Source organism: Amblyomma mixtum, chromosome 10 (assembly GCF_055824585.1).
Source record: "Amblyomma mixtum isolate Tamu chromosome 10, ASM5582458v1, whole genome shotgun sequence".
Lineage (NCBI taxonomy): Eukaryota > Metazoa > Arthropoda > Arachnida > Ixodida > Ixodidae > Amblyomma > Amblyomma mixtum.
The window spans coordinates 81,183,867-81,198,410 of NC_143021.1; the positions used below are offsets into that span (position 1 = coordinate 81,183,867).

At 50.1% G+C, this 14,544-nt stretch overlaps 1 protein-coding gene across 1 annotated transcript in view; it reads left to right on the plus strand.

Annotated features, from left to right (window-relative positions):
* The window catches only part of Gasp (Chitin binding Peritrophin-A domain-containing protein Gasp), a 38,493-nt gene extending 24,470 nt beyond the window's left edge, over positions 1-14,023 (plus strand). Inside the window, exons 2-4 of the mRNA XM_089562544.1 lie at positions 7,872-8,081; positions 8,726-9,113; positions 12,956-14,023. Coding sequence (XP_089418670.1) covers positions 7,872-8,081; positions 8,726-9,113; positions 12,956-13,061 — 704 coding nt within the window. The 3' untranslated portion in view covers positions 13,062-14,023. The remainder of the gene's footprint in view (positions 1-7,871; positions 8,082-8,725; positions 9,114-12,955) is intronic.
* The last annotated feature ends 521 nt before the right edge of the window (positions 14,024-14,544 follow it).

Here is a 14,544-nt window from a genome sequence, read left to right on the forward strand (position 1 = left end):
ATGCTTACCTGAGAGAGAAATCGACCAACCAAGCACAGGGCTCGTTTGTACGCTGCTGCTTCCCTCACAACTTCATAGCGCTCGATAGTCGTTTTTATGAAGCAGCCTTTATAAAGCAGTACCCGGTGCCGAGTTCTGAAATGACCACCTTGCCAACATGCCATTCCATTGCAAGTCCCTGCGCTTCAAGCGGTTTTAAGATTTCAGTGAGTGCGCAGTGTGCGGACCAGGCTTGTTCTATATCCACACGAAGTATCTCTGGACTGCACGTTTACGGCCCACTTGAGATGCTTTTTCTTGTGACTTATCTTGAAGTCCTGGTATTCACGAACGCACGCGTTCTTGTGACTTATCGAAATATAGAATTTCAGGTAGAAATCCTCGGACAGCTTACGCCATTCCACGCGGTATGGAGACCGGACACGAAAGACCAACCAATCCGGTTTTCTTTCGGCGCGCTCACTGACGTCACATGGTTTGCAAACAGGGAGAGGTCTACTCCTGCGCTTCGCGACATGAAAAAAAAAGGAGACGGCAGCGCTCGCGAGAAAAAATCGAGGGAAGAGGACAACTGCACGTAACAAAAAGAACATATTAAAACAGGTGGGAGCGATTCAGAACCTCATGCTTAGTTAGCCGGGGCGGCCCGTAGCATGCAGCGAACGTGCTTACTTTGGCGAAGCAAGATCGAAGAAGGGCAGCGCCGCGCAGTGCTCCCGGAAATGGCCTCGTCCGCGCTCGGAAGTCGTGCGAGTTTCGCATTTCCCAAAGGGGAACTCAGCCTGACGCGGGGCGGCGAGTGACCGCAGCCGCTGCCGGATGCATTCTCCGCCGCAGCCAGGGAGTGCTACCCAGCTTCTGGATGCATACTGCCGCCGCGTAAACGGGACGAATGCGTCCACTGGCTGCATCTACCTTCTTTCGATCGTTACCTAGTGCCAGTTTCCCGGGGACCAGGCTGACATAAAATGTGCCTTACTGGAACACCCATTCAGGGAACCAGGAAGGGGCCGACTGTTAATCGCAGGGAAAGGAGTGAGACACTACAAACCGGCAGCGGGTTGAGCTGTCATAGTTGCTTATGGTTTTGCCCTCTGGCGAGATCGGCACGAGGCTAATGTCACGGTAAGCTCCTCTTCGACTAACACAGCCAGAGTGAGCTCGCCGAGATTTCAGCTCGCGAAATTGTGCTTAGCAGTCGATGCGAGCGAAAAAGATCGCCACTGTCGGCTCCGCGGTGGCCAGAGCGAAGAAACTACTGGTAGTTGGAAATCCATCGCCTTGGCGCTTGTCACAAAATTCGCCCAGTCATTTGCTTGTTGGTTGGTTGGTTTATTGGTGTTTAACGTCCCAAAGCAACTCAGGCTGTGAGAGACGCCGTAAGTGAAGGGCTCCGGAAATTTCGACCACCTGGGGTTCTTTAACGTGCACTGGCATCGCACAGTACAAGGGCCTCTAGAATTTCGCCTCCATCGAAATGCGACCGCCGCGGACGGGATCGAACCCGCTTCCTTCGGGTCAGCGGCCGAGCGCCTAAGCCCCTCAGCCAGCGCGGCGGCTTGTGAAACAGCCTTCAGGCGGTGAGCCTATATGCTGCCATTGTGATTATCGTTCAACGAGGCTATAGCTTTGGGGCAGGTGGTTGTCATAGTATATGACGTCCATGGGCGCTTGGACGGGACTATAGATCAGCGATCCTGCCGTCTGTTACTGTCCTAGCTCAGTATTAACGCTTTTCGTCATAAAACTTAGTTATCGTCATTATCAAATGGCTTGCGCCATTTGTACAAACATGACTTGCTTCGTTGCTTCGCGCATAAATTTCCGGCGAGAGTCTGTTTACAGCGTGCTGCGCTGCTTTGGTTTTCTTGCCTACAGACCGCACAACCGCTACAGCATAAACGGGCGCGCTATACTGTAGTAAGAAGGCGCAAAACACACGCAATATTTTAGAATTATTTCCTTTTCGTTATTGTATTTCACAGAGCACAGCCACGTACGGCCTTCTGGTCGCTAAAGTGCGTACTAATCAGTTCTGTCTCGTACAACGCTGGGAGTGTGAAAGGGTAATTCTGTACACGTCTTTCTGTTTGCCGCCGGATTTGCTGCGTCCGAAACGAGCTGGCCAAAGTCGCGCATCTCTTCTGCGAAGTGCTCATGCGTCGCTTGTGTGTTGAAAGTCTGCCGCAACCTCTGGCGAGTCGTTCACTTACGGCTGCAGATATCCCCGTATGAAGCGCACAACCTTGCTGGCTTGTGCAGTTGTGCAGAGAAGGAAGCGCAAGCCGCCGCCACGGTTTCAGGGGAGCGCACAACACACTTTTCGCCGTTCTTCCAAGGGCAGTGGTTATGTGACGCTCATGGTCAGTTTGATGCCTCTTGGCAGCATTCTACTCTGTGGAGACGACAACTTGCACGCTGTTTTGCGCGACGGCGGTCGAGTGCTTCTTCGTCGGCCATGGCACTAACAGATATGCAGTCGGACCACCTGCTCGTCTTGTCTCTGATCGGCCGCGTGATGGTTTTGGCACACACTATTTTGTTTTTATTGAGCTGCCTGGTAGCTCTGGCGCCGGGGCGGGCGACAGATTTTGCGGCGCGCTATTCAGGCTCCACTATCGGACTCTCCTTGGTTGTGCATTGTCTGAGCCATCTGCTTCTCCCTAGCTGGAGCCTATCTTAGGACGCGCTAGAGGCTAGAGCTTCGCGCCAGATGTGTGGTCGGGTTACACTGAAGATAGGCTCACAGTGGGGTCCGGAAAAACTGCTCTCGCCGTGAAGAAATTCTCTTGTCGCAGAACATGGCGAGATCTGAGCTGTGGCAAGGCGAGTCTACTCACCAAAGATCAGTCACGTTTACATCAACGCGCAGCAACGACCAGCTGCATCAAGCTTCGCAAATTAACGCCAGCCTTTGATGAAAGCTTTCCCGTGCTCGCTCCTCCGTATTTCCTTCTCCCCAACACCGCCCCAGAGAAAAACAGAGGACGGACGGGGAGATATCGCTACTCCACAGTTCGCAACGGTTTAATAACGCCGCCTCGCGAAGTGCTTTCGCACTCTACAGGATAGGGAGAACCACTTCCATACCTGATGTGTCGCCGATGGGATCCTGTTTTTGTTTCGGCACTGGTTTTCTGCGTTTGGAACGTTATTCGAGGAGACGCCCTTGGGCAACCGGCAGCCCGGTGCCTGCATTCGAGGTCGTTCCGTTCTGTTATTGCAAATTGATGTTCCTAATGGCAATCATAGGTGACGTTAAAAGGTCCACATGTTACAAAAAAAAAGTTTCTGCGCAACCTGTTTAACACTTCCTACTTTTCTTCTATACAGAACAATATTTTCTGCATAAGAATATTGCTCTCATGAGAAAAACGTGTGAATTACGTCTGTTGCTCTCATTTTGTTTATCGTCAGCCCTTTCAGAGAATTTATTTCGTCCTTGCGAGCTAACTGCAGTGATGCCTGTACACACAGCATTTATTTGTGGCTAATTCGGGGCCCATTCCGCACCAATTACAAACTATAGCCCGTGAAACACAACCTGCCATCAATGCTTAATCATCAGTTTAACAGCACCAGCCGTTTGTCCGCAAACCACTTTTTTCCCTGTAGATGTTGCTGGTTAACTTTTTTCTTATCACTGTGACCATTGTAATCCCGTGGTATGCACATTTCTGTATTCGTGTTTTTTTATACCGTGGATTGTCCACCTCTTAATGGTCTCAAGTTATTTAATTTTCCTTTGTTATTCACTTTTATAATTTTGTGTATCATTTAAGATCTGTATGTTACTCCAAAACATTACACTTGTCATAGCGTAACCAAATTTTACCCGTACATAGTATCTGTACGTATTTGCATTTTATGTGTTTATATATTTACGTTTTCAATGCATTCTGTGCATTGGGGCCCTAGACCTTGTCAAGCCCAGAATAGCAACTTTGAGCCTAGGTGAGTCATGAAAAGCTTCATTGAAATCGCAGGTCTTCGCTTCACGTGAGCCAGAGTGCGCGCCGTTCAGCAAGGCATCCTTCATAGCTGTGTGACTTGATGCAAGAAGGCGCGACTGCCGCCGTCGAAGCAGCCGATCTAAGCAACGAAGATAGCTGAAGTGCGATGTGTGCTCGGTTGTTCCCTTTCTTTCATCATGCTCATCTGCGGGAATCACTTACTGGGCATTTAAGGCGGAGAATGCCGTAAAGGAAGCATTTTTTATTAGGCCTCGTTTTATGTCCAAAGAAGGCAGAAGTATGAGTGAGTGCGAGGTTGCTTACGAGAGCGAGGATTGTGCCGTGATGCGGTGACCGCATCTCCGGTGAGAACTGAAGAGTTCCCGCTACCAGCAAAGTATCTGCGGTATGCTATAAAAGGACGAAGCCAGAAATAGAAGAGCTTCATCGCGTGGCAGCTGCGTCATATTTTCGTACGCCCAGGATCGCTTCTCCTGCATCTCAGCGTGAGGCGTGAGACGAGTTCGACGGATTGCCGTGAGCGTGGGTGCTTTGAAGTACGTGTACGTTCTCTGTGTGCGCATATTGTGCGATGTGCTTGTCGCTTCGCTAACGATCTGGGTTTACTTTTCAACTTTTATCCCGGCTGCGGCGGCTGAATTTCGATGGAGGCAAAATTCTGGAGGCCCGTGTGCTGTGCGATGTCAGTGCCCGTTAAAAAACCCCGGGTGGTCGAAATTTCCGGAACCCTTCACTACGGCGTCTCTCGTAGCCTCACAGTCCCTTTGGGACGTTAAACCCCAATAAACCAAACCAAGCTTTTCAACTTTGCGACTCGATTGGAAGGTATGCGCCGCGTTAGTCTTTTGGCTGAGTGAACGTTATTCGGTCCGTGAATAGGTTGCTGTTCGTGGCGCGCGTGAGCATATAGCTGTCCCCTGTCGGCAAGGTGCGCACAGGCAGAGATCCTCGGTGCTTTCATTTCCATCTTCATCTTTCTCCTTGCTTTTCTGCCATTGTCTCCACACTGTAAAGAAGCAGCGAACGGAGATCAGTTCTTAGTTGTGTAGGCCAGTGGAGCTAGATTTGTGTGTGTGTGTGTGTGTGTGTGTGTGTGTGTGTGTGTGTGTGTGTGTGTGTGTGTGTGTGTGTGTGTGTGTGTGTGTGTGTGTGTGTGTGTGTGTGTGTGTGTGTGTGTGTGTGTGTGTGTGTGTGTGTGTGTGTGTGTGTGTGCGTCCTTGTCTTCAGCTCGTCTTTTGCGGTTTTATTTGCGCACGTTGCACCGCCATGCAAGCCGCAAATGGCATACACATCGCAAAATTGCTCTTATTATTAGTGGGTACTGTGCGAAAAAACAAAATTCGTATTGACCCCGATAGTACGTGTTCTGCAGTGAAAATAATTCTGCAGTATCTACCCAGGAGTTTGGTCGCAGGCTTCAAATTCCTTTTTAGTCGAAATTTCCGCAGCCCTTCACTACGGCGTCTCTCACAGCCTGAGTCGCATTCGCACGTTAAACCCCATAAACCAAACCAAACCTTTTTTTTCTCGCCTCAAACTAAATTTTCTCTAATTAAAACCTCCTGACTACAAGCAGTGAGCTTCGTTGTATTATGATCCATCTCACGTATTTTTATCTGGAGGACCTTGATAATTAGTGTGTCAGAATCTAAGGAAAAAGTCACTTTTTGCGAGCTTTCAAGGTAATTTTCTAGAAATGTATTCTCTTTAGAAGCGTGATTGTTCGGGCTGGTGGGTGATTCGCATGACGTTCCATCGCGCAAAAAGCAGGGACAAGACAGAACACCAGCGCTCACTTGCACTGAATGCTTTATTGGCGCTTAAAGGCTTTTTGAAGAATTTATGAACTCTGTTTACCAATTGTAATTTTTTTTTTGGCATAAGCTCCAGTTAGCCGCTGAAGTCAGGAAAAGATCACTATGGCTGAAACGTTAGCGACGTTCAGGATATGTAAAAAAAAAATTCTTAAAACGTCATATTTTTCGCTTTTTTTTATTGAACCAAGAAAACGAGGAAGGTTGTCGCATGGCTTCGTGAATGAAGTCTGATGAAAGAAGAGATGAAGTGAAATATTCTAAATGATTTATCATTGTACCCTGCTTCACGTTTGATTTAAATTTTTGGGCTCCAACCAACTTTTGCTTCCTCGCGGATACTTGAAATAGCGCTCAAGAGAACAAAAATTTTTTTCGAGACTTGGTTGAAACTCTATTCACATAATCGCCAAAGCGCACGATTTCTTTCAAAACAGTCGGCGGTGGTCGCTTTGTGGTCTGAGACGTTTCGCGTGGAATGAATGACCCTTGTACGCAGACGGTGTTGCACCGTCTCGTGCGAGCTGCCTTCAGCCTGGGTGGTGAGCTGGTTTGCCCCAAGACGGAAACGGGCTTGTACGCACACTCTGAGCGCCGGCTTCCCTCTCTCTCAACCACGTTTCGAAGGCACTTTTCCTGGGCGACAGAGCGAGTGCGCCAGGGTGTATTTCAGCGCTGAAGCCAATAGGGTTACGAAATCTCACGAGCAGCGTATTTCTTCCGATCCTGCGAGCTTGGGCCTACATTGGCGTTGTTGCAGCTTAAAATAGATCCGCGACGCGAGCGGCGCAAAATAAACACGCAGAAAAGCGGGCGTGCGTTCCGGATCGTTTGCGGCGCGGTTTATGTTCGCTTTTCCTTTGTCAACGCCACGCTGGATAACTGGGCTTTTCGGCATTGTGCGCGATATCGGCGCGAGGCACCGCATGCGTTGGCATTCATGTTGCCGCGACGAGTTTGTTTTCACTTTTGTTATGGACAACAAAACAGCTGAGGACTGAAAAGTGATCGTAAAGAAAAGGGGTATGACTAGAAACCGTCCGGTGGTTTACAAAACAACTTTGTTGGTGTGCAAAAAAAAACAAAATGAGGAGTAAGTGCAAGTGCGGCAACGCAGTTAGTTCCCCTTGATGGGTTACTTCTTGCATCTAAGCGAAAACTAATTCGTCAAAACTACTAAATCACTTGTTCTCTGCACCTGAACAGATACCGAACGCATCATGTACACTCCGCCCGCACACAATAGTACGGAGCATCGTCCGACCATCAAACTCCTAACAGACCTTATCTCATGAAAATCAGGAAGTAACTTACACACCTCGCAGTACCTGTCCCTTCTCTATTCTGGACGGCCGTTGGAGTGCCGATCCCACCCTCCGCGCATCACTGTGCCAAGTTAAAAAGAATGCACCGACTCGTCATCATATAACTGTACGTCGTGGTGGCATGCGCTCAGATCTTTGTGATTTCCCAGGCTTCTTCGTCAGGGCGAAACGTCAGGTGAACGAGCCCCTAGTATTTCTCTGGCCTTTGTGAGAAAAAAAAAACCTGTAATGTTTTCACTAGCTATTGGGCATCATTCTTTTTCCACAGTCGACCAGGAATTTTCGTCCTCTCGTGAGAAATTCTCGGCATGCTGTAGACACGGGAAGATAATATTAATGGGTAGTTTGCGCAGATAATGCTCTAATACGCCTTAAGTGTTTGAGGTTACGGCGGGCAGACAGTTGGTGCGACCAGTTTTATAACGAGTAACTGGAAAAGAGCGCGCAATGTAGAACAGCAACGGCAGTGAATAACTGTCAGAGGCAGTGGAGAGAATGAGTGCGCTGCTCACTGAACCTTAAAGAAAAAAATTAATTGCAGCCACTGACCAAGTCAAGCAATGAAGAATGACGTTTCGGAACCAATACGGATTTCCGCTGCGGACTTGTTCAGTCTCTGCAATTCATTTTTTTCTCTAATCTATGCCTTACTAGACAAATTTTCGTCCAACCCTTGACAGCATTCACCGAGACTTGCGTATGCCTTGATGCGGTGCCATGCGTTCTTATCGCGCCGCCTTCTTCTCTTGCCCCTGCAGCGGCTGGCCAGAAAGCCGATGACTTCCAGTGCCCGGACCAGTTCGGCTTCTACCCTCACCACAAGAGCTGCGATAAATACTACGCCTGCAGTAACGGCACGGCCTCCCTCAAGACATGCGGCAACGGACTCGTCTTCGATGACGTCGACCCGCTGAGGGAGAACTGCGCTTACCCTTTCTCCGTCAACTGCGGTGACCGCACGGACCTCGGTAAGGGGCATACAGATAGCTCCGATCTGGAACTGAGCAGCCATATTGCACATTTCGTTGATACTTCTTAACTCAAGTAAAATGTCACTCACGCTGGGGAAAAAACGTACTACTCGGACTCCCACTGACTGAATGTACGGAGGTTTGCAAATGCAGCGACATCGCGCCATAGCTCCAAGACAACGCGTGGGCATAAGTGGGGTCACGTGCACTGTTAACCATCAAGTGCTTTATCTAATTTTAATATAGTTTTGTCTATTTTACTGCGGCGCCCTGCCGGAGCGCTCTACGCAAGCCTGTCGAGGGCTGTTGAGCATGCGTGTGCTGCAGACAGCTACAGAAAACCGGAGTGAGTACAGAGTAGCTCGGTCAACTAGCTGCCGCTTATTGCTTTGGAGCGGGTTATAAACGCAGATAAGAGAGAACCAAACTTTCAGGAAAGCAAAGGAAAGGAACCAATGTATTTTTCAAGCGCACACTACCAAAGAACATTCCGTCACTACACTTCCACCTTATCGTCATATCAAAAGCTTGCACCTGGTAACTGCCGCGCAAACTCTGCGGTCGGAGCTTATAGTGCAGGCTGCCTCGGCATCTCAATGAGAACGTCTTCTATAGCTAGGTTGGGCTTTTCTGGTGCGCAGAGCCGCCGATCAGCACGCCCAACTGCCCACGCCTGTACGGAATCTTCCCCGACAACCACAACTGCCGCGTGTTTTTCTCCTGCTGGAACGGCGAGAGCTCGCGGTACGAATGCCCGCCGGGGCTGGCCTACGACAACGACCAGCGCGTGTGCGTGTGGGCCGACCTTGTGGACCGCTGCGACCAGCGTGAGGTCGCCGAGGGATTCGTGTGCCCAGACCCCGCCGAGGTGGACCAGCCCGGAGTGTTCACGCGCCACGCCCACCCCACTGACTGCCGCAAGTTCTACGTCTGCATCGAGGGACAGGCCAGGCCATATGGATGCAGCCTGGGCACCGTCTTCAATGTCGACTCGCTCCAGTGCGACGACCCCGAGAACGTCCAGGGATGGTGAGTAACGCGTCTGTAGCGTCTGTTGAAGGCATGCTTCCACTGTCACCGCGCCTCGTCCCGTGTGCCGAAACAATCTTGTGCGGGAACCGGGTTTCGCTGTCGCGTTGTTTTTTTACCCTTATACGACGTCTTACGTGGGCCGCTGAGTTCTGCCATGGCCTCGTGCGAAAACTGACCGTTGAGCATGCTCGCTAATGCCTGTCAGTAAAACAGTTCATGCCTACGCTGGCAGGCAGAGGTCGTGCATAGACGACCGGTTTTAGTCAGTGGCGTTTTGCCCATTTATGGGCAAACTGTCTGTTACCTTACGCACATTGATGCTTCAACGATGACAACCAGGAACACAGCGAGGTAGGAGACACAAGGTTCAGGAAACAGTGAAGTGGGGCCAAATATTCGAACCAGTACGTGGAAAAAACGTCCCTATGCAATCTCGGTTTATGGCGAATCTCATGAGTTGCATATATGGCGAGCAACTTCGTCTTTGCCCTTCGGCGCTGCTCAAACCGACCATGTGAATCGGTGCCGACCTTGTTGGAAGCGCGTGTCGGCGCAGAACAATGTGGTCTACGCGGACAACAGAAGGCACGAGATACGAACTACGTCGACGTTGCCGCAACTTCACTGCCGTGTGCTGTATTTCCACCAAGTAGAAGGCTTTCTGCACAGAATCCGGTTGACTGCTTTCACCCATCGTATATTTGGGGGCCGATTATTAATAACAGCAAATGCTGATTCTTGCTGTGCTTCTCTCAACTGCTCACCCGCGAACCGAAGGAAGCGGGACGCACGTAACAATTCTCCTTGTTATTTTGGAGGAATCAAAAATCTCATAGCATAATCTCACATAGCTGTAACAACAAGCAGATCAGGCCTACGAAATCAGGTGAATTTTTGGCTTGAAAAATGGGCCGAAAATTTAAATTGCAGTGGCTCGCGGTTGCGTGCATCGTCCAGCGTGGTAGGTTATTCCGCGGTCCAGATCATTCTCGAACCAATTAATCCCGTCGCGAAAGCATTCCGCCAGCAATCCGGCAATCTGAAGCGAATAGGAACGTTGTGTAGGTTGACGAAAAATGTGCGAAACGGAATTTAGTCGAAGTTGTTTCGCCTGTAGTGCTTACAGGATTTCACTCTTGGCGCGGGTGCTTCTCAACCGTGGAATGTAGGTGAGAATATTTTTTTTTCGCCGGTTGTGAACGCACTGGAATGGGAACTATGCGCCGAAAGGTGGAGAATGACCTAATCCTGCAAATGCATACTTGCTCATTTCGCCATCTTTCTGCGTGGTAACATTTCCAAAACCTCCTTCCTCACTTCAGAAACTGCCAGCGAGCTGGTGGAAAACCGCATTAAAGATCAGAGAGGGAAACGATCATGACCGCGGCTTTGCATACGCGAACAGCCTCAGCGTTGGTGCCTCAATCATTGCACTACCTCCGTACGCGCCATTTTTCTTGGCATAAACGTCTGGTTGCTCGAAGCGGGCACACTGAATGGACGCCGTGAATGAGCGTCTGGCTGTAAAGACACACGAATCTAAGATGGCAGCTCCAGAACGGCCCCAACATGGGCAGAATTCTTCCCGTAAGCCATCCTGCGATGAGACGTGCGCGACTGGTTTAGCAGCCACTCGCATTTCTCGGAACGAAGGGCCTTCGGTCGGTTTTACCGCCACGAGTTCACCTTCGGGTTTCAAGACGGGAGAGCCGCTTAGCGTGCACTGCGCGTCCCGAGGCTCTCAGAAACTGGCTTCGATTTCGACCAGACATTCCGCGACGGCGCGCAAGAGGATGAGGACGCTTGCGTGGCCTTGTCGATAGAGCCCATCGGTTGCGCAACGGACTTGAGAAGCAGCAAATAGGGGGGGGGGGGGAGTCTGTGCGGAAGGCAGAGCGCTCTCTGATCAAGCGCGTAATCTGTGGCACGCGCTGCAACAAGTCGAAGACATTTCTTGGGCGTGTTCCAGGAGAGAGCGGATTCTCTCGCATAGTCTGCCTGGTCCCGTGCCAACAGCCGGCGGCGGCAACGGGAGACCGCTTCGAACCCGTTACGCCATTACGTCACACGCGAGACACCGCCAGGATATATACGTACGAAGAAAGGACACTTGTCGGGCGGGTTATCCCCGGGCCAGTATTTCTTGTTTTCACCAGCCTCTTTCGCTTTCGTTTTTCTCGGCCACGGTGGCTCCCATTTGCGATGCCGGTCAGGTCGCCTTCGAGGAGCACGGCTGCTCGCTTTGAAGATGTGTGCCCTGCATTTTCTGCGCCCAGCCTATATGTCTTAGGCCTACCTGCCTGACTTCGTGGGTGTCGGAGTTGAGAGGTTGTTCATAATTCGCGGGCTACGAAACAGCTGCTGACCGGTAGAACGTAAGAACAAGTGCGTGGCCCGTGCATCTTACGGAGACTGCATAATGCAGTTGTGTTTTCTGTGCGCTCCTTTTGCTCACAGTTCTCTGTCTCCGCTTAGAAAGCATCAATGCCGACGCAAGTGGGAAGACCGCAGGCAAATAACGTGCACAGGGCGAATTTGATTTCACTTCAAAATATGCACACCTAGAGAAAAGCGAGCAGGACTCGTTTAGACAGAGCTAAACGAAGTGCAAGATACAGGACGAAGAGACCCGAAGACAACTAACGATGGAAAATAAGTGACAGGACTGCGGCGTATGCTAGGGTAGCTTAACGCGTTGCATGCTGGACAGAAGTTCTTCATTCGTTACCTGGAAGTAGCGCTGTGTCGTGTTCACTTTGTCTGTTCCGCAGTTGTCTTCGATTTCTAAGCGTGTGTCCGCAAAGCAACAAGTTTTCGGGCGTAATTATCTGTAATTACGTCTGTTGCATACTGTATAGTGTACACCACTTTATCTAATATGAACTGTCGTTTATTAAACAGCCCTTCACAAGTTCACCCAAGTAGGCGGTCGCTGGTATCGCCTTGTGATATTTGTTTCAAAGCATTAAAAAGTCGCGTGTACCAGCCGGTGTTAGACCGCCCTCTTTTTGTAATTTCGGAAAAGCAATGCACTGAACACTCCCACGAATTCGTTGCACAAAGCTCACGACCTCATGTTACGGGGCGAAAGCTGTTTAAACGGACGGATTCACAATTTTCCGCACACCATTACATACGGAAAATTGAGCGGATCCTTTAGAAACGCACTTTAATTTCAATTGATAGGATGGCGTTGAGAGCCAAGCTTAAATAACGTCGTCGGGGTATCGTTATTTCCTCATTTGTCGCTCCTTTTGGTTCCAATACTTACACGGCAGAAAACCTTTGGAGGGAAGAATTTGCTTCTGAAAAGTCAATTGCAACGGAGTAGGTCCAATTGGGAGCGCAACTTTAAAAAGACGTTGAGGACAAGTCGACAAAACTAATGTTCTCAGCATAAAACCTATTTTGGCGTTCTGCCGCTATGCTGGCATTTCTTCGGCTGCAAAATACGTATTGATTTTCAAGGAAAAATTAATGTAACTATTAAAGGTTCGTTTTTTTCCCCCTGGCACTCGGTTCACACTCCTGACCTACATAGCAGACAAGGTCACCTTTCGGGAGTGAATGGCGGTGTAGTCTAGCCTCCGAGATCAGCAAAAAAAAAATCGGACCTTGTTCGAAATTTGCTTTTCAAAGCGGCCGATGGCAGCGACAACCGTATGTCATGTTTTGGTCCTTTATATTAGCGGCTCTGGTTTCAGTGAGACTGGCCCCTTTGTGGTTAGAACGGGCTAATCTACGAACACAGGCCGTTTGTCGTCCGTTTACATCTTCGCCGCTGCCTGTTTTGCGAGGCTGGCGTCGTCGCTAACGGGGTGCTTCCTCTCTGTGTGCAGTGAAAACTACTACGGCGACCTGGACGTGAAGACGCTGAAGAAGGCCCAGACGCACAAGAAGGGCGGCCGCCAGTCGGCGTCCTCCGACGAGGCGTCCTCTTCCTAGTGAACTCCACCCGACTGTCACCCCCTGCTGCTCCTGTTCCGTGTATGCAACGCGCCCACCCCGTCCGCATTCTTGGATACACGGCGTGCTGGCTGCTCCTCCCACCGGCTATTAGGGACGTTGCCCCGCCTTAGCGTGTATTTTCAAAAGGGCCTAAACATATTACGAGTCCAGATAGGCGCGGCGAACCTTGTGCTGCCGTGTGCCGGGTCTTGTGGGCTCGGCGTTTCCGAGGGTCATCAGAGCTCCACTGGCACTCAAGTATGCATTCCTATCGGGCAGGCGCACTGTTGTCTCGAGTGTTTCCGGGCTTATCTTGTTGCCCAGGACAATTCAGTGGAGACGTAAAGCAAGCAGGGTAGTTACTGTTAAGCCGTCCTGAATGTCTCGCCATTACGGCCAGCCTTTATGTCCTGCAAACCAAGGAGACGTTCATTTTCTCACAACCTTGTGGCCGCCTGGAAGGCGTACTGTACTTTATTTGGATGCCTAGTGGACTCTGCCTCGGTTAAGGGCTGCCGGAGAAAAAGACAATAGCATGAGTCGAAGTTCTCGTTAAGACTTCCAAGGTGCGTGCCGAATGTTCATCTTCGCGAGAAATCGCATATCGACGTCAGGATTTTTACTCTTGCCCTTGGTAACACCGCACGCGAAGGTTAATTGCGTCTGGACTCGGGACCAAACATTCCGCGATAAATAATTTTGCCTTCTTGGGGTGCATGCATCTGTTATTAGGCCTTGAGACGTGTAGGAGAGGAGCTTCCAGCACGCCCTCTTTCCCAGAGTGCATTCACAGACGATGCCCTATTCAAAATAAAAAAAGAATAAAGCAAACCTGCCATGAGGGCATCACGTTAAGTAGCCGAAGCATCGCAATACTGAGCGCATAAGGTCGCTCGCTTTCGGCTGCATGTCGCAACCTTTTCCCTTTTCCAAAATAAAAAAAAACGTAAACACCTAAATGTCTTTGTCATTTATAAACTGCAAATACAACAAATTTAAACTGCAAACTACTGCACCTGTACTGTAGAGACCACGATACATGTTACGAGCACCACGAATAAACACAGCAGCCATCGTTCATGACGCCAGCATCACCAACTGTCCGACCGCCATGCCGGTGGGGTGCGCCAGCGCCGCAGTCTCCAATAAGTGGCTCCACTATGGCGTGGTAAATACAGGGTGAGCGCAGCTTGATGAGTACGAACTGTCATAGTAATGTATGTCGCCATACGCTCCTGTCTGCGTAACCCCGTTGGCAGGAAGGACGATTTAACAGGATGTAAAAAGTGGCGCTTACTTTGCCATGACTGCAGAAAGAAAGGTTCTACGCGCAGCATGCTTCTAGCTATCATTGGCTGCATGCGTCTTAGAATCGGGAATGTTCGCGAAAGCAGCGCCAAGATCAGCTTCCGTTTTTCGGTAGCAACAAGTGCGCTTGGGAGCTGAAAGTTGGCTGTCAGCGATTTCCCCTCGATTCCCG